Source organism: Carassius auratus, chromosome 13 (genome assembly GCF_003368295.1).
Source record: "Carassius auratus strain Wakin chromosome 13, ASM336829v1, whole genome shotgun sequence".
Taxonomy (NCBI): domain Eukaryota; kingdom Metazoa; phylum Chordata; class Actinopteri; order Cypriniformes; family Cyprinidae; genus Carassius; species Carassius auratus.
The window spans coordinates 16,072,315-16,093,786 of NC_039255.1; the positions used below are offsets into that span (position 1 = coordinate 16,072,315).

The 21,472-nt window shown below is 36.0% G+C and overlaps 1 protein-coding gene across 1 annotated transcript; it reads left to right on the forward strand.

The window, feature by feature from the left end:
• The first annotated feature begins 5,616 nt into the window (after positions 1–5,616).
• On the forward strand, positions 5,617–9,881 carry LOC113112846 (forkhead box protein I1c-like). The gene is made up of 2 exons (XM_026278761.1): positions 5,617–6,414; positions 7,625–9,881. Exons 1-2 carry the CDS (start codon positions 5,826–5,828, stop codon positions 8,182–8,184), a joined length of 1,149 nt encoding a protein of 382 aa, XP_026134546.1. The 5' UTR covers positions 5,617–5,825; the 3' UTR covers positions 8,185–9,881.
• The last annotated feature ends 11,591 nt before the right edge of the window (positions 9,882–21,472 follow it).

Below are 21,472 nucleotides of genomic sequence, written 5' to 3' on the forward strand. Positions count from 1 at the left end.
GGAGGAGTCTAAGAAGACTCTTTTAAGAGCAAGAGAAAGAAAACGAGGGCAGCCAGCAGGATGGGGGCCGACACCACCCTGTGTGCCAGGCCATTTGGCAGCTCGTGTGCCCTTTTCAGGCGGCATCTGTAGTAGAACTCCAGCCACACCGACACACACAGTCCTGTGCTGCTGTCACAATACAGCATGTGGACGTCTGGTATGGCATGATCACAGCTTTGAGCTCTGTGGAGACACACGGCGTCATCCTCTGGTAGCATTTAACATCACACAGTCGTCACGTAAATAAAATAATTGCAGGTTCTCTAATATGATGGTTCAGAGACACAATAGAGATCTAAAAAAATAATGTGCAAACTGCCTGATCACTGTATTGGTGTTGTTCGTACAGATCATTTGCTGAAAGATGTGAGGTCCTACAAGAAAGAAGAGCCAATTTAACAGCCTGACCTCATCTCAACCCCAGATTTCACAGATCTGCTTCAGGTTATTGGATTTATGGACCATTTGAGTTGACCCACAGTAGTGCATTACAGAACTGTGAGATTTGAACAAGAGGTCGGTTGTAGTGCCCTCTCACTGTATGCTTTTATTGGCACTGCTACGAGAACACACACACACACACACAGCATTGAGTCCTGTTTGCCTTATGTGTTTCTGAGGGATTTATTTAGACTCTAGATGTTTTTAGCTTAGCCAGGCAAACCACTGGTATTTCCTCCACATCTCGCTGCCATACACAAGGCCCTATGTGTGTATCTATATTAAAGACATGCTGTAGTTAACTGAAGTTATTTGGCTTCTGTAGAACGATGCTGCTGCTTACAAGCACATTCATTTCAATCAGATCCAGAGTCACTCTTGTTCATCACGAGTAATAATAGTGGTGTCAAAATACAGACACAAAGATTTTGACCTGGTGCAAGATGCCAATCAACTGAACAACAACAACAACAACAACAAAATGGTGTGTCAAGTAATCTAAAAATGGTAAATAATCTTTTATCTCAAAAATATTTATAAAATATAATTTATATGACTGAGTCGTGTTGACAGTAGGCTCTATTATCACATTATCACTCTATAATGAACACGCATGTAATGATAATAATAATAATAATTATTATTGCTATTGTTGTTTATATTGGTTATTATTATTATTAACTGTTTTATATTTAATGTTTTAATGTTAATGTTAAATTAAAACTGTAATTTAAAACTGTAAACTGTAGTATGTCTGTAGTATGTCAATTTGTCAAAAGTGTTTCATGTTGTTTTGTCATGTTGTTATAATAAATTAAAATAAAAATGGTTTATCGCAATTGCTGATATTAGCTTTAAAAAAAACTATAACAATAAACAATAACAATAAATTTCATGCAATACAATAAACTAGAATTTTGCTGGAATAATGTGAGCACAGAACAGGACAGGGAAAGTGACCAGGGTATAAATGGTCCTTTATCTCAATAACTTGAACTGAGATGGAAATGGGAAGCGGAGCAGAAACAAAGAAAAAAAGAGAGAAAGAGACGATGTATTGTAAATGAGAAGCACACAGTATATCTACCTCCATCTGTCTCTGTCACCACACTCCAAAAAGAGGGGAGCACAGCCTCTTTCACTGGCTTTTTTTCCCCTTCCCGCCTGTTCCTGTCTAAGTCTCAAACTCCTCTCATTTCTCATGTCTTTTGCTCTGTCACCAGTGTGCAGGAGCCTGAGGTGAACTCATAATGAGCTTGTGAAACTCACTTTTCCTATTGTTTTCCTGGACCAACGCACACACACAGAGTCTCTGCTTCAGTTGGGTTCCTCTCAATGTACAGACAACAGCAGCCTTGATCTCTGCTCTGCTGTAGCAGCACAGTGACAGCACGTCTCAGGTAGAAGTAAGACCCACTAATGATGCCAGCGCTCAGGTGCACATACATATGAATAATGGATTTCCTTCCCATATTGCTACTGAAATGCTTTATCAAATGAAAACTACTACAGTATATATTGTATTTTGTATGGATTATTCTCAGGAAACTGTGCCATTTGTGTCCTAGTTGTGTACTTCAGTATTGTTACTGTTGATTAAAAACAGCTATTTTTATTTTTTTACTTTTGAATTTAAATTTTGACTTTTAAAAGGATTTTTTTTTGTTTGTTTTACTTGAAATAAAGCTTATATTCATATTGGATGAAGAAAAAAATAACAATAATAACAATTAAATAATAATAACAATTAAAAGTATTTAGAAATGTAGAAAAACTGACAAAAGCAACACAGTTATTAAAAATAGAACTAAATTGCTGATTCTAAATATTAGTAAACACAATAATAGTATATAAATAATAATAAAAAAAATTACAGTGGTACACTCATGACTTAAAATAATTATTATATAACAGACTGATTCTACAGATACACACTTTAAATATTTAAGTCTATGCATCATGTAATTCAAAAAGAATATTAGATCTCAATTCAAATTACAAATAAATTTACTGGTACTGTAGACTTCAGGTATGAAAAGTTTTGGTAGTAGTAGCTGACTGTTTGAAGAAAAAAACTACTAAATTACTAGTGCTGCTGCTACTAAAGTGTGTCTTTCTAAATCATCGACTACAAAACTTTTATGTTCCAATAAGGTCAAAGAAACCCATGAATGCATGAATGAAATTTATCAACACATTTAGATAGCTTTACTGAATCTGTCTGCTAAATCCTTTGACGATGATACTGTCATTTTGTTTAAAATATACTTGCTCTTTGGAGCAGGGACATTTGAAATATTCCTGAATGGATCTGGCTCCATCTAGGGGTGAAATAAATCAGCACGCCGGGATGTGCATCCGCCCCCACGGTTGCAAAACTGCTCGGACTCTTAATAAACAGCTTCTCGTCTAATTTGTTTTCTCCGAGACTGGTCATAACTTTTTGCAGTCAGACATAAAAAGGTAGATTGGTAAAACTTGAATCATAAAAGAAAGACTGATTAGCTCTTGGCTAGCTGCTAGTTGGTAAAATTACTTCTTGGCTATGTGTATGCAACTGTCGTTTACACGGACGTCTCTCGATCTTATAAGGTGAAAAACTCTCATGCACTGAATCGTTTGCAGTGATTTTACATACACTGGATATTTTATAAAGGACAAAGCAAAAAGAGTGCTCCATCGGTTGGATGTTTGCCTATATACATGGAAATAGGTAGCCTAGACATAAAAACGGGACTAATTTCAAAGCTTACATTTCTCAGAATACCACACCGTTTTACTGGGGAAACCTGGCGGTGTGGTTGGATGATGCAAGTGTAATGGTGACTGCACCAATGAAACACGTCCAAATACGATCCGTGCGTCACTTATCCACTTGCAACACTAGGTGGCGCAGTAATACATGCAGACAGCCTTGTATGCGTCCTGTGATGGTTGGAAATGGCGAACCCCCCACCCCCAAGAAAAAAGAAAAGAAAAGCACAAAAAAAATTAAAGAAGGCAAGACCAACTGACCAACTGAGTTACTTTTGCATTACATTTTTATTATATGGAGAACTATTATGGGCAGTGTTGGGGAAAGTTACTTTTAAAAGTAGCCTAATGTATTACAATATTGCCTTACTCCATAAAAAAGTAACTTATTACTTAGTTACTTTTATGGAAAGTAATGTGTTAAGTTACCTTTGCTTTCTGAACATTAGCAGGGTTTGATTGTTTTTAATATAAGAAGTTCTATTTATAGCAAATATAAAAGCCCTTTCAGACCAAAAAGTGTAATGAATAAACCCGAGGCTGAAGGAAAACTAAATTCACATCTGTACTGTAGATCACAGGAGAAGAAGGTTTAACATTCTTCAGCAATAAAAAATAAAAACAATGAAGCACAATTGTTAGTTTATCTGAAGTCATTTTTACTTATCAGAATGACAAAGGTAGACATGATTTATTAAAATGAGATTAGATACATTTGTGTTATTTAACATATTTAATTATTCGGAATTTGCTGTTTTAATTCATTTTGATGAATGAACATTTAGTCTAGAACTACATCATGTTCACACAGCGCACACAAAGCCTCTGCACTTCTGATTCCTCCCAATATAGGGACAGAAGACTTGTCAGTCAATAAATGGGAAAACAAAGTAACTGGCATTACTTTTCTGAAAAGATATTTTCTTTAAAATTTAAAATTAATGCGTTACTTTACTAGTTACTTGATAAAAGTAATCTGATTACTTAACTTGCGTTACTTGTAATGCGTTGCCCCCAACACTGGGTATGGGACAATGAAATATTAAGATCCTTTTTTTTTTTTTATCCTTTTTACTTTAGCTTCAGTTGAAGTTTGCTTAATACTGTATTTAATGTATATTTCATTGTTTTTACTAATTAAAAAGAAAGAAAGAAAAGAAAGATCAAACTATAATAAATACCTGCAACTGTAAATAGTGGTCATGACTGCATGATTCGTTTATTCATGATATTCAGAAGGATATTTATGAACAGCAGCTCGTTGTTATGATGTACAATTAGTCCTCAAGTGGAATTTCGTCAAAATGTTTTGCAGTTGTGGATATTGCTGAAGTACTTTTTTGTTGCTGCATGTTAAAGAAAAGAAAAGAAAAGAAAAGAAAAGAAAAGAAAAGAAAAGAAAAGAAAAGAAAAGAAAAGTATATCCTCGGCTACAGTGCTAGAACCGAAACTGGTAGAGAAGTGTGAGAGTTAAAAAAGTGAGAGGTTTCTACATTTCATTTTGTTGCTCCAAAACATAAAGATGAATTTAAAAGTGGGAACTAATTACTAAATAAAATACTGGTTGCAAAACACAAACTATGTTATAAGCCTAACTTCTGTAAGCAACATTTTTAGTTAAAATTGTGTTTTCTATGACTGTCACATATACTATCATTACTTTACATCAAATCACAATTAATCTTAAAATCATGAAATAATATTTAAATGAAATTTTTGTAACATATTTTTTGATCATTTTATAGTGAAATGATGAAGTAGAATAGGCCTATACCTGGAATTTTTACAAATTTATTTGTAAATTTGCATACTGTATATATAACAAGTTAATTTGTTTTCAAATAATTATGTAAATGTATATACAATTACATATAAATAACTTTTTCGGAAATATAGGCTACCTGTATACCCTATCCAATTAAAATAGGTGATGGAACAATCAAATAAAAAAAGACTGTTTTACTTTATTATTATTATTATTATTATTTTTATTTTTATTTTTATCTATTTCTGTAGCCTAAAGATCATTCATTTTTTGTAGTGGCTGTAAATATAATACATTATTATATTCAGTTAGAATTACAAATTGGTCAAATGCGCTTTTATGATGATGGCTTTTCTAATCAACTGAGATTTCAGGAAAACGGAACAAACTCAGGGAAAGGCTTTAAAACTTTCTGTTCACAAAATAAAACAAACATCTGTTTTTACTTTCTATAATTATTTTCGAATAGGCTACATAGATAGGCAACTCTTTAGTGAATTCCTTCAACATTAGCTTACATTCGGTGTTCTTCATTTTAACCAACCTCTAGTCCGTCTGTTTATGAATGACTTCAATCATCTCCCTGCAATCCCGGTCTATAGGCCGCGCCTACTTCGAGCAGCTTGTGATCTATTGGCTGAAGGAGACAAGAATCCCAGATTAGACATCGTATTTGCCCCACTTGAGTGTATATATGACCAAACTTCTCTCACAAAAAGCAGACACTTGTTGCTTTTAACCTGATCAGTCAGAGATTGTATTGTGCATTACTGTGAGAGCGTGGGCTCCAGAGTCAAACATTTGCCTTAAAGGCACTGGAGATATGAACACCATCGACGCGCAGATCCATAACAATAGTAACGCTGCTGTCAACCCTCTCCAGCAACTGCCAAAAAGCGCGCACGAGACACCGGATATGGCCGTGTATTGTGAAAACTTCAGTGTTTACCACCAACAGAGTCTACCTGCGGCGCAGAGACCAGCGGGCTACGGCCTGGGGGACTACGCGACCCCAAACCCATACCTGTGGCTCAATGGACCCAGTGTCAACTCGTCTTCGTCTTACATACATGGCAACAACAACTCCTCATTCATCCCTCCATCTTACGGCTCTCAGAGGCAATATCTAACCAACTCCGGGTTCGCTGGTCCGGACCTGGGCTGGCTCTCCATCGCGAGCCAAGAGGAACTTTTAAAGCTCGTGCGCCCGCCTTACTCGTACTCAGCTCTGATAGCCATGGCAATACAGAACGCGCACGAGAAGAAGTTAACTTTGAGCCAGATATATCAATATGTGGCGGATAATTTCCCTTTTTATAAGAAAAGTAAGGCGGGATGGCAGAACTCCATCAGGCACAACCTTTCCCTGAATGACTGCTTTAAAAAAGTTCCGCGGGACGAAGATGACCCAGGTGAGTGATGCTCGTGCACCTTTGCATACTTGACGCTCCTTTTTATACAGATCTATTTAGTTATTTTAGAAAATATGCAAGTAAAGTTAATAAATATATGACTTAAGATCAAATAATTACTTTAACTTCTTGTTATTTTTCATTAGAAGTCAGTGATTGTTAAATTGTTTTAAAAAATTCGTCACCTTAATTTATATAGTGCTTTTGACAACACAGATTGTGTCAAAGCACTTTACAGTACTAAATAGGAAAATACTGTGTCAATAATGCAAAATATATTAAATGACAATAGTAAACACTCAATTTTAATTTAAAAGCAGTTCATCATTGAATTCAGTGATGTCATCGTCCAGCTAAGTTCAGCCACCCCCCCCCCACACACACACACACAGAAAATGATTTGAAAAAGTGCACATAGGTATTTTTATGAAACATGAAATTCAAATAATGTTATAATTTTTTTATATATATATGAGATATAATGTTAAAATGTATATATATATATATATATATATATATATATATGTGTAAAATATTTTACAATATTTTGCCCTTCGAATAAAATTCATTCGTTTTGTTTTAATATGTCAAAAAAGAGGGTCCCTTTAGACCCATCATTACAGTTCTGAAAAAATATGCCTTGTAATAAACAGTGTGTGTGTGTATACATATATATATATATATATATATATATATATATATATATATACATATATATATATATATATATATATATAATTTTATAATTTGTATTACAAGGCACATTTTGGCCAAGTGGAATAATCTTAAGAACTTATTTATATTCATAATTAGTAGCTAAATAAAAAAAAGTGATATATTTTTAAATATTATTTTAAAGATAATGCTAATTAAGTTGTGTATTTGGTGAAGTATTTTATTTGTTTTAGATTGTTTCTACACTTGGAATTTCTAAGTTATTAATTTCAATTTTTATAAGAAAAGTAATGTGAAATGTATGATACAAACAAAAAATGGTAGCCTATGAACATACAGATATATATATATATACTGTTACATAAACATGAACAGATACAGAATACTTATTCTTAATTATATCAGATTTTTTTATTTACCAAAACTGGCAATTTTGTTTAGAGTTCTTAAAATCAACGAATTTCACTGTAAGTAACTTTTGTTTTAAAAGTTGCTGGCTTTGGTTTCTAATATCAACTATCCATATTGTTCGAAGGAAAAGGAAACTACTGGACTCTAGACCCCAACTGTGAAAAGATGTTTGACAACGGCAACTTCCGTAGAAAAAGGAAGCGCAGGTCTGATTCCAGCACAGGTGCTGCCAACAACACAAAAGCGGAGGAGGATCGACATCTCGCAGGGATCAAGACCACCGACAGCCCTCACCTCACCGGACCCGCATCTCCTGACACTGAAGCGGCCAGTGACAGACCCAAGGGCGCGTCTCCGGCAGGCCCTGCGAGCGCTCCGTGCTTCCACAATTTCTTCAACAGTATGTCAGCCTTAAGCTCGTCCTCAGCTCCGACTAGCAGACAGGGCCCTCTGGGGCTGGTAAACGAACTTTCAAGCCGAAATATCAGCGCATTGAGCCCGTACCACGCCAGCTCAGCACCTGAGGCAGGTGGAGCGAGTGAGCTGCAGGACAGCGTGCACGTGAACCGTGGAATGTACTGTAACTCTTTCACTGGAGGCCAGAGCGCGCAGTTCACCGGACACTTCTACAACAGCTTCAGTGTGAACAGTCTCATTTACAATCGAGACGGAACGGAGTTATAAATCTGTTGTGAATCCATGACGCGTATGATTTTTAATAAGAAAAACTATATATTATTTCAACACTGTGTATGGGCTGCTGAAATGCGCTAAGCAGATTCATTTAACATTCATTTAAACGCGACATTTACGCACTGAGAGCCACCAAATGAGTGAAATCTGGTGTTAAACACTGGTCAAAACTTTTTATTCTGTGAAAAATCTTTTGACTTATGCATTGGATTTTGATGTCTTATTTTAACATTTTCATATTATGTGTACATTTTTTGATCATGCACTAATTTAAATAGATTTATCCGTTTAGTTTGAATTTATGATAGTCTTAAACAATAGTTTGATGGAGGGATTGCCTTGGTATTCATGATTGCCAAGATTCAGTATTGACCAATATTGAAATAAGTTATGTGTCTCCATTTTTTTTTTATTTCTATTGTGTATTTTTGTAAATGCAGTTGATTTGTTATATACACTTGTTTTTATCTATTTATGTTAAGTTATGTATCTTGCAGTGTCCTTTAAAGAGAGGAATATGTGGTCTGGTAAGCTATGAACGGTTAAAATGAAACTTTTACCTTCAAGGTAAGGTAATAAGTGAATAATCAAATGTCATTGTGCTACGAACTCACTTGATTTTAAATAATATTTCATAGGTGATGATCTTTACACACAGAAAAAAAAGTCACTACATTTTTTACTTTTTCGCAGTTTTTGCAAAATATTAATTTTAAAATAAAATAAGAATTCCAAATCCGAATCTAAATTTATGCTTGTTTCCCCTCTCAAACAACTCCTGAATCTATGGCCTGTAAATGTCACATAAGATCTAAACTAAAAAACCAACAATTGCACTTTTAATATGACTTTACAAACCTACTGTATGTTTGACAAAGTTGGCATTAATTTAATTCAAGTGTTAAAATGAGAAAGTAAAAAAAAAAGCAACAAAAGGCAAATGTGGAACATATTCTAAAAACTATATTTACAAACGAAACTTCAACAAACACCTCAGCATGTAGGCAATATATATAAATAACACCAACATATAATTTTCCAGTTTTATTAATTTTCAATTAGACAGCTGTGAAGCATATGGACACTGACTCAAACATTTTCAAGTAAAACATTTTTATGAATTATTTTATATAGAATAGTGACAATTTTGTCTTTTTCTTTTAAGTGAAATTACTTACCCACGCTTTTCTCAAGAACTTGGTAGTTCAAAACAAAATGAGCAAACTTGTATATGAGTAACCTGTATGACTAAATATTCCTGACTCTAACACAGTCGGAGTTGCACAATGTACATTTTCAAATCTCTGAGACTCTCTGGTTAAGTAACATCAGCATACTGTCAGTCCTGCGCAGAGCTGGGGTGTATTTCCAAATGGCGTTTCTGGGACAATACAGTACAAGAAACAAAGAAACATGCACTTATAACAAAGCTGAGGTTTCTGTCTTATTACCCAGTGCTACAGAAACAATACCACTATTGTTCTGTGTGTATCAGAACGGCTCTTACTATATGCTTGTGTGTTAAAATACCAAATTTGATTGCATACATCTCTCCAAGTATAAAATGATTTGTCTTATTGATATCTTAATGATTTTTACAGTCTTTAATCTACAAATACCACATGTACAGAACAAGTTTTGATGGCATTAAAGCACACTGTGAGATGAATTAAAAGGGTTTGCCCACCTCCTTTTGTCTTCTCTTCATTAGAACTGTCTGAATAAAAGCGGGACAGACCCAAGTGCTTGTTTAGAGATTAAGGGGGGGGGGGGACTCCCATTGAGAAATTCCCTCAGTAAGCAGGGCAGTGCCACCCAGGAGGAGATGGAGAGGTGTGGCTTTGGGTGGAGGCCAGTAAGCTTCAGGATCAGAGAAACAGAATGAGAGCAAAAATAAGTTATAAATTAATAAGTTTTCTGAAAAAAAAATCTATACTGTATGTACACATTATTATATTATATTATATTATATACAAACACAATTTTACAATTAGTCACATGTTGTCAAAACACCAATCACAGTGGTCTTTGCTGCCTCAGATGAAGCCACAGTAATAATTAGAGTTTAATGGGGGCAGGAGCTTATTTAGCATCTTATTTAGTCGCCATATTTACTCAGACACCACACAAGGTGGCTTTTTATGCTGAGCACTTTACCCTTGTTGCCAAATATGACATTGTCAATTAGTCGGGGCCTGACGCTCTGTGCTTACTTAACGCCTGGGACATCAGGCAATCACCAGCCCCCTCCTGCACACAGCCCTGTGCGCTCATTTCTGTTTAACTGCCTGAAAAGCATCTTTGTTTGTCAGTACAGAGGAACTGTATTCATGGAATATATTAAGGACAGAGTCCTATAAGAGGCTATAGATATGAAGTACCTGTTTCTGGACAATCATAAGACGGTTAGGTTTTTTAAGTTGGGGAGGGTACATTATGCACAGATAATTTGAACCTAACATATTTACAACTGCAATTGTCAAGCACTAAAGAAAGATGGAGCACAAACATGGGCATTCATTTGTGTCTTTTGATCTTATGAAACCCTGCAAATGACAAGTGATTTATTATATAATATATTATTATATTTCAATTAAAATAAATATATATATTTAATCATTTGTTTATTTATTTTAGTTAAATCATAGTCACAATTGAACTAAATGATGGAACTAATCAGTGGGGGGGTTTTTTATTTATTTTTTTACGTCCTGTGTGACACCATATAATTTCTACTTTTCACTGCCAAAAATGCATTATGGATGTGTTGTTGCAGTCAAAACCTGAAATATAAATTTTATAAACATTCCCATTAAATTTAATTAGCTATTTATATTTTCATAAACCTCTGATGATAGAGTCCAGACGTCAGACAAAGTTATTAGATGAGAGATGTGAGATAAAAAGTAGACAACATATTTTGTAGAAATTAAGATCACTTTTTTATATATAATAATGTGAAATATATAATATAGGCTTCTTTCAATATATTATTGTCAAGCAATGCCCTCAGTCATTTCATTATTCCATTTGCATAACTAGACTCCCTTCATAAACATGACAATCAAATAAAGAGTATTTGCAACATTAGGTAAGTCGAATGTTGCATTTCCAACCAACTCAGGTCTAATGTTAAAATGTAAGATAACTGACGTACATCTGACAAAATGGTAAAATGCTTCTCTGTGGTAGTTGTTTTAGGTCATACTAGCACACTCTGCGAAAACAAAGTTGGTGTGATGATGGACGAGACTCTGACATGTTCTCTTCTACTCCCTGTGCACTTGTGATCAAGATCCATGTTTAAAAGTATAGGATGTCTGACTTTGTGTGTCTGTGTATGTGCTGACCTGCGGTGTTTCTGTAGTCTACTGTAAACGAGCTGCTACATGTCTGGGAGGCGAGAAATATGAGGGTTTTCGAGTGAGTGATTAAGGACTGTAATTAAAGTATTACATCGCTTTCCTTGCACTAAGCTGAGAGAAACAGCCCACCTCAGCTCCCCTCTAACACAGCGTCTGGATCTGACCAACCTTCACACACAGTTTTTCTCATGCTCCCTCTGAGACCCTCTCAGATTTCAGGTGCAGAACCATAGCGTTTTAGGTCATTGACGTTTTCTGAAACTGTATTTTAAGCAAAAACATGTTTTTATGATACTGCATATCTGAAATGAAGACAAGAAACAAAACAGTTTTGGCAAATATCAGTTATGGTTGATATTTCACTGGAACAGTGGCTATTACATGAATCATCTCACAGATGAACTCTCACCAGTGTCCATATCCTTTAGTAAACGGCATCACAAAGAGGATTTTTCTCACAAACGAGCTGTTTTTATAATTTTTTCAGACTGTGTATTTTGAAGTTAAAGTGTAAAAGGGCCCCCCTCCTGATAGAGAAGAAAAGGGAAAATAGCTCTCAGCAGGAAGCTGTTAAGTTCATGTGTGTGAAGGAGTGTGTATGTCTGTCCCGTAAGTGTGTGTATCTACAGGGCCTCAGTTAAGTGGTTGCGTTACCTCTCATGTGGAGCAGGCGAGTCAGGGCGGGTCAGCGGTGGCTAAGGTGTCCATCATTATTTTTATGCCTGTCGGATTCCATGAGGTCACCCGAGAAACGGTCAGTGCACAGGCTGTGGAGGTGGGGGTCAGGGGGTGGAGACAGACACACTAAGCGGCCCTTCCCCACAGAGGATTATGATCAACAAAGCAGATCCCACAGCTGCATCAACTGGAAGAGGGAGCACTTGTTGCTCCGTTGCATTGAGGTTAAAAATCTACAGCCCATCTCTGGGGAAAATGGAGATTGCCCTTTTTGCTCTTCTTTCACACTTGACCAGCCCAACATAAAAAAAAATAAAACTACTTCTTTTTTTTTTTTTTTTTTTTTTTTGCAGGAATAATTTATAAAGTCTCAGCTTTTAGATATAAAGTCCCATAATGAGGTATACATTCACAGTTAGGAGATACAGACACATTTCAAGACAAACAGTAGTCAAATTATGAAATATAAAGTGACATTGTGCAAAATCTAATAGTGTTCCTGTAGCTCAAGTGGTAGAGCATTGTGGTTAACAAGCGCAATGTTGGGGGTTCGAATCCCGGGAAACACATGATAGCAAAAAAATTGTTAGCCTGAATGCAATGTAAGTTGCTTTGGATAAAAGCGTCTGCAAAATGCATAAATTTAATAATAGTCATAATATATAAATGTAATGGGATATGAAGCCACATTATAAGATATAAAGTTAACAATTGGAAGATATATTCATACTGCAAAATAAAAAGCCCCAATATGAAATATAATAGCCATATTATAAGATATGAATTCAAACCGAAAGACAAAAAGCCAAATTATTAAATAAAAAAGTCATATTGTGAGTTAGCCTATAAATCTGCCACTGCGAGATATAATGCCACATTATGAGATTTAAAGTCACATTTGGAAGTTATAATCATTCTGCGAGATAAAAAGTCAAAATATAAAATAAAAAGTCACATAATGAAGTCCCAAACGTATCTTCTATGTTTGGGAAAGCCTTAATTTTCAGTCCTGTCAATCATCATTAAAAACCTATATAAGCAGCAGTCATTTCACCATCCCAGTGACGAGTCTTCTGGCATCCCTCCACCTCCCCATCTCCTCCTCTATTTCTGTTATTCTCCATCTATGCAGTACCACAATAGGGAGTTGAACTCAGTGCTCAAGCTGAGACTTGGGTTCAAGCCCCTGTCGAGGACAGCAAGCCAAGTTCATTTACCGTGAACTATTAAGACTGGATGGGCAGGAGAACTCACAGAATGAGTTATGAGGTCACAATATGAGATGTAATAATCATACTATAAGATATGAAGTCGCACTGCAAGACAAAACATCACAGTATGAGATATGAAGTCACAGTTGGAATATAATGTATAGTTAAACAGCAAGATATAAAGTAATTTTGTGAAATATAAAGTCTCTGTTGGGACAAATAAAGCCTCATTATGAGATAGAAAGACACAATAGACAATGAAGGATCTTTGATATATAGTACAGTACACCTTTACTCCAGGTTCGGGAGAACCACAGTCAACTTCAGTTAACAACCCTAATCAAACACACCTGAACAAGCTAATTAAAGTCTAAGGCAAGAGGGCCACTGTCCTGCAGGGTTTAACTCCAACCCTGAAAAAAAAGCTACCTGTATCGTGAAGACCTTGGTTAGTTTGTTCAGGTGTGTTTAGGGTTGGAGCTAAACTCTACTGGGACACAGGCCCTGCAGGATCAACGTTCCCCACCCCTGGTTCAAGGGTTTCTAGAAAGCCACAGGCAGGTGAGTTTTTATCAAGGTTGGAGCAAAACTCTTCAGGACCTCTGAAATACTCCAATATGCTGTAGATTACTGATTAATCATGTGCATATAAAGTCAGTAATTACACAGATTCAAAAGATGTCATGACAGTAGAATGTCTGTAAAATCACAAATGTTTTAAACAGTGTAGTCGCATCATCCTAGTGAACTGTAAAATCATTATTATATTAGCATACATCTTTCAAATCATATGTAATGAGTAACTACAACCATCTTTCTGAAAGGTAGCCTACTACGTCAATAAGCAGATACATTATATAAGAATTACGGTATCTTACTCCTCCTGTGGTCCAGAGAATGAAATGCATTGTCATAAATCTGGAATCAGTATAGAACACTACTGTAATTATGAGTAACAGTGATGGAAAGCTGCATTGTAAAACATGTTTCTAGGGATTTATTCTAATGTTTAATTCAAGTTCAGTATTGTTGACTTCATCAACCAGATACACCAAAGAAAGTAATGATGACTGCACAGTTTAGTATTTTTGCAGTGCACCAGGCAGATATACAGTAGCTGAATGCTGGAGGCAGGACCAGTGGAGAGAGAGCAGGAGAAACCGGGTTTGGATGAGCATAGTGAGCGAGCATTAAAGTGAAATGCGAGGGGCTACAGAGGAATGTGTGTCACTGCCCCACGTCCCTGTCCCTCTGTTCCTTGCTTTTATTTTTTAATTGGACCCGGATTGCAATTTGCAGCTCTCTGGGGGCCACTCTCCCAACAGGGGTCTAATAAGCTATTAGCCGCTCACCCTCTAATGCCTAACACTAATCAACATGGACAGCCCTTTGTGCAGTACCGGGACAGGGTCCGCTATTGTACAGCTGACCTCCTGCCCTGGGACAGCAAGGTTAGCTAGGAGTGCGAGGAGGGACCAGCTTCTCTACAGCCACCCTTTTAAAAACAAAACAAACTCTAACACTTTACATTTCCTCCCTCTCTCTCTCTCTCTCTCTCTCTCTCACTGGCAACCACAAACTGATCCCCTCACTGTTCACTACTGTAGTCGGCACAGCTTGACTTAAATAAAGCACAAACTATTGAATTAAACACAGGCATGATCTATATGGATATTTATATTTTACAAAGCTTGATTGTAGAGTTCATTGGTGGCAAACCCCAGAGTTTGTCTTATTACATGAAAACACTTATTTAAAATAAAAAAAGATAAGAGGGAAAAAAAGTGAATTATTAAGTTTAAATCAATCATCATCTTAAATAAATTTATAAACCTTAACCTTGAACAGACATATCATGAGCTCTGTAAGAAAGACACATGTTGTGCAGAGCTGAAGCAGGTGTATAAAGCGGGAGGTCTGTCTGCGGTCAAAGTCCTGGGACACTTGCCAGTTCATGTCTGCCTCTTTGCTCTCACCTTAAATGCTTCAGACATCTTTGCCATTCTTGGCAATATCTCTCTTTCCTTCATTCTATCTTTCTATTCACAATATTTTTTCAATGTTATCCTGAGTCAAGTAACAAATCACTCACAGGTGTCACTTCCGGGGGAAGGTCAGAGCCGTTATCTGTAGCTCCATTAAATGCACTTTTGTAGATCTGTAGTGTCACCCCTTCACCAACCCCCCAGGCTGAACATCTGGTCAAGCCGGGTTCTGTGAGCTATAGAGAAGAGCTCATTAAGAAGACCGGCATCCAAGCCGAGCAACAGGTCCACTAATCCAGCCCACTGCCAACCCACTGCCCCTCAGAGACAGGTTCATCTGGGGGACGAAGTGCAGTCTGCATGAAGGGAGAAACTAGGCAGGGGGGTTGGAGACTCCAGCAACTGAGAGCGCATGTGATTCCTTATGCCTCAGTCAGTGAACACCTGAAAATGTTTAGCACGTTAATGAGACGTCTGTTTCAATCTAAAAATCTCTCATAATGCGTTTTTTGAAACCTAAGTTGCCTAACTTGCTGCCTGGATAGTTTCTGTTTACAACAACCTTATTTTAGTATAACTGAGATACTATTACAGATTTTTCCTTTAATGTTTTGTATTTATTTTTACTTTCGTATTTTCAGTTTTCATTTTTATTTTGGCTGGTTGCGTGATTTTGAAACTTTTATTAGTTATTGTTTGACATTTTTTTATTCATTTTTTATTTTAGTTATTGTAATACATTACAAGTTGTTTTTAATATATATTTTATTTTATTTCACTTAGCAGTTTAAGTAATTTTTTAATGGTTTTAGTTTACTATAATAATCCTGGTTTACAAGTGCAATAATTGAGCTACAGCTGGGTTAATAGGTAGTCAAGCAACAGTCTTCATTTTCATCTATCATAAAGTTTATCCAAGGATCCAGTGTATTTGTTACCTTATTATGATTTTCTTTGAATTTGTGAGACTTCCGATTCATTAGTCAGTATAGGTCAGTAATTAGAACAACAACAAAGTGCAGTAAACAAAAACAATTATAAAATTCTATCAAAACAAATATCAATTTCCAACATCAAGCAGCATACTGGACTGTTTTTGTACAGCTGAAATAACTGTAAGCGGCTGATATCAGATGTCTTCCACCTTCAAGTTAAAAATGGTTGCATCAGTTCTTGTGTTAACATAAATTAAAATTAAAATAGGATGGATACATGACACAGTATTTGATCATTTGAAGAATTAAATATGACACTTAACCCCGCTCTCTTTCAGAGCATGCACACAACATCAAGGTCAGTCTAAGTCTGACTTACATGTACTCTTGCTGGACCAAGAAGAGCTAGAATCACATTATCTCAGTCAATTAGCCCAATTTCAGTCAGATCGAAAAAGTACATGACATTTTAGAATAACCAGTAAGTTTAATTTGACTGTAATCAAACTATTTAAACATATTTTGGACTTGTAGAGATGATGTAAAATGCTTTCAGACTGGCTTCAAAGGCACACAATGTGTATTTCATACTGTGAATTCAGCCATAAGGTGAAAAAAAGATGTTTATGAATATCATATTTATTGTGAAATTCAGACTAAATCACACTGACCAGCCCGATTTCAGTCAGACGGAACTAGAAGCAGCAGGTTCTGTTCAAAGCTCTTTAACACCAACAGGAAAGTGCCTACATCACTTCCTGGCATCCTTCCTTCAAATATTCAATTACACATTGCGTAAAGTATACCTCAAAAGAGAGATGAAGACTGCGTCTCAACTACACAAAAAAACGAACCAGTTCGATTAAACATTTTATATTCAACACAATATCTTGCTTTATTATCCTTTATTTTCTAAAACGGTTTTGTGTATTTTAGGCTCTGCTGAATGACCGCTCAGTAATTCCTGAAGGTCAGCTCCCACCAGGTAACCCTGTATGCTTTGGATGGGCCAGCAGCCTGGACACAGATTGGTTTAGACAGAGGCGGGCAGGAGGGATGAACATCTGGAGAGGGAGCAGTCCGCGCGAGTGTGGTAGCTCCTTCTTTCCTCATGACCAGACATGACCCAGCAGCTCCATCTACAGTAGACGTACCCAATCTTCCATATACTCCGGCTCGCTCTTTTCCCAGACTAAAATGGGCAAACACCTCAAGCCATTAAGTCCTGGAGACCTCTTTGAAAAAAAAAAAACTGCTGTGGATGGATCTGAAGATATCAAAGTCTATATTTTCATGAACAAAAGTGCCAGAGATCACAACTTTAACTAACTGCACAGTTGGTGGCGGTTTTGTCTGTAAAGAAGGAGTGCTGTGAACTTGGCGCCGTACCATGTTATTATTGTTTAATCTGACCCAGGAGAGAGAGAAAGACTGAATGTGCGGCACAGTGAGAAAACGAGAGAGGTGGGCACCAGTGAGTTGTTTACAGTTTACACAGGTCCTTGGTATTAATGCATCAAACTCACAGCTTTGTGTTATGGGTAAACACGCTCAGCCGCCATGACACCAGCTTGCACACACTGGGATATGTTGACAGTCATAGTTTCAGGGACTGGACTCAGTGTCATGGAAGAGGCAAACTTCCTGTCAGAGAGTTTCTGCTGAAATGACACCATGCAGATGCAACACGTCGACAATTGCGAAGGAAGGGCATTGCTCGAATCCACTCGCACAGAAAAGAATGCGGCTCAGTCTGCGGCAGTTGTTGTGAATGAACATGGTTTCTAAACTTTCTTAATCTTTGAGAGTTTGAGCGATGGAGGGCAGGAGGGGGGTTCAGGTGCACGGCTGGGTCATTGGCGTCGCTCTGTTAGTTTTAGAGGGCCGGGGGGAGGGAAGGGTCAAACCCCCTGCGCAGAAGGAATTATATTCCTGTCAAAAACTTGAAGCAGAGCCCAAACACACTTATACACACAGCTTACTGGAAACTCTTTCTCACTCTTTCATTTTACATTAGACAATGTCAGCAAGTAAACATTGCTCACTGGTATCGCTGATGCTTTTACATCATTTATAGTATACACTATGATACCATACTGCTAGAAATACTTTAGGTTAAAAAATAATGACACTAGTGGGGTCACTATACTAAAAGGAAAAGAAGTCTGTTCACACCAAGAATGATAACTATTACAGTAACTATATTGAATCTAGAATAAAACATTTTTGTTTACAAGCAGATTCTCTGTTCTTTCTTTTGATGTTTTGTATGTTCAGATTCACTGCAAAAAATGCTTTACTACCTTAGATTTTTTGTCTTGTTTCCCGCCAAAATATATACAAAAAATTCTTAAATCAAGAAGGATTTTCTAGACAAGTAAAAATGATTGTCTTGTTTAAAAAAAAAAATAAAGAAAGAAAGAAAAAGTAAAAATTAAGTGAGTTTTTGCTTGAAACAAGCAAAATAATCTGCCAATGGGGTAAGAAAAAGAATCCTGTATTTTTTTTTTTTTTTTTTTTTTTTTTTTTTACCTCATTGGCAGATTATTTTGCTTGTTTCAAGCAAAAACTCACTTAATTCTTTTTTTCTGAAAACAAGACAATAATTTTTACTTGTCTAGAAAATCCGTCTTGATTTAAGAATTTTTAGATATATTTTGGCGGAAAACAAGACAAAAAAATCGAAGCTAGTAAAGCATTTTATTTTATTATTATTATTATTTTTTTTATTATTATTATTTTTTTTTTTGTAGCGTATTCATATAACAAAATGTATAGCTACATATTAATAACTAAATATGAACATAGTAGTAAAGTATGATGTAAAGTTTACTTAAAGAACTTAGAAAAATATGTAAACAGGGCCTAAGAGTGGCATATGCTAAGGAATGTTAGGAAGTGGAGGTGCTTACTGCACTGTAATGTACAGTCCCATAGGTAATTATCTATGGTGAATGCTATGTGAATGAGTTGATGATTAGAGAGCAGTGTTCCATGAAGAGCTCGAAATGATTCATAACAAAAAATGCATCATTTGTCTATCAGCACTTGATGGAGAACAGCCTATCATTGAACAAACAGGCCTGAGAACACATACAGTACACAGACTGACAGCAAAGAAAGCAGGTGACACCAATGACACTGGTGAGAGGCCGGGCTACACAGAAAACCTCAGTGTTGTCCCTCATTTCTATACTTTCATACAGTACAAATATCAGAGTGACATTCTGATACACTGACGGAATGGGTGTTTGCTCTGTTATTCACCTGCGTTGGCAAAAGTATCAAAGGGCTGAAATCATATTCATACTTTGCACTTTGATGAGTTCCTAACTTGCTGCAGCGTGTAGAAGACACTGAAAGAAAGTCAACCTCAATCTTGAAAGAAAAGAAGGGAAACCATTTTAAGTTTAAGCAAACAAAGCAAATACACAGATGTATGAACATCACACAAACTAGAGTAATAAAAATCTGCTATAAAATCCATTGGTTGAAATGTATTTGTATAAAGACCTATTGAAAATAATTAATTATGAGTTAAATTCCCATTTCTAAAGTCTTAGCATTAAAAATCTTTCTTCAGCAACCTTTCAAAAGACACACACACACACACACACAAGCACTCCAGTCTGAGACTTCAAAGGCAGGTGGAGTGAAACCATGAAATTACAGGTAAGGTGTCACTTACCCCTTTGAAACCCAGCACTGCTCAAATCCAGGCAAGACCTGGCCAGCCCTGGAATTAGAACAAATGAAAAAGAAAAAGAAGAAGGGAAGAGAATGACAGAAGTGGAGGGGAGTGGCAGAGGAGTGGAAAGGTGATTTAACGAGCCATGTTGACAATATGGCAGCCCTATAAATAGGGTCTTTCTGCAGTAAATTACCTCATATTACACACTCATGTTACACTAATGCATATCACACAAACACTGTACACACATCAATAATGTATAAATATATAAACCCAGTAAAATGATTAGAGAACCCATTAACTTTAATAAATATATTCGTCAAGAACATATATACATATGGCATTTTTTAAGTAGCGTGAAGTAGTATGGATCAGCTCTTTTTAGGTGAAAGCACTTTAAGCTTTCAAGTTAATTGGCTTTGATAAAAATTAACACGTTATTTGTTATCTGAAAGTCACATTAATATATTCTACCAATTTTTCACCATGACTACTTCATATAAATTTACTATTTTTCAATTTATTAATAAGTTGTATTATTGTTTATTGTCTAAGACCCAGACTTTCCATCTTTTAAAAAAAACTGAATTATTACTTTTTAAAATGACAATAATCTGAATAAAGTGAGGAATAAATAATTCTATTTTATCATGCAATACCTCAAATACCATGCAGTTTTTATCATAAATACCATGTTAAACATTTCCATCACCGTCAACATTTTTGACACGTTTTTTTTTTTTTTTTTTTTTTTTTTCAAAAAATGTATTGTTTAACCTTGGTTAACAAACAAAACAACATCATTTTCATTTGATACACAGAAATCCACTCTTAGACATTGTTAGTACACAAATGATAATAATATATATAAAAAAATATATAATAATAATATCTGCAAACCAAAGCTGAAGAAAAACCAATATATCAAAGTTTTTCCATCTGATACCATTACCTTACCATGGCACTACAACAGTATTTTTACTAGGACCTGTAACAGATTTATGACCTGCTTTATCAACATTCAATTACACAGTGTCTGTACATTTACATAATTCATAATCAAAATGAAGAGAAGTAGATCATCCATTTATCAAATCCTCCATGGCTGGCACAGATAAGATAATGACAGCACCCCACACGCAGACTCTTATCTAGAAGACTTATTCCAATGATGTATTTGCCACACAGGTGTCTTCAAAAGATGAACTGATACAAACCTGTCTGGGTATGACAGAGATGCATTTGTGTCTGTGTGTGTGTTTTAAGGTGCTGCGATTGTGTCAGTACAGAGATTCTTCAGATAACTGCTTGAGTTAGATTTAAAGCACATCCGTTCCAGGCGTATGCAGCGGTGTAGGTCTGTGGTGGGGAGAAGATGACAGGAGAGTGTTTCATACTCTGCAATAACAGAACT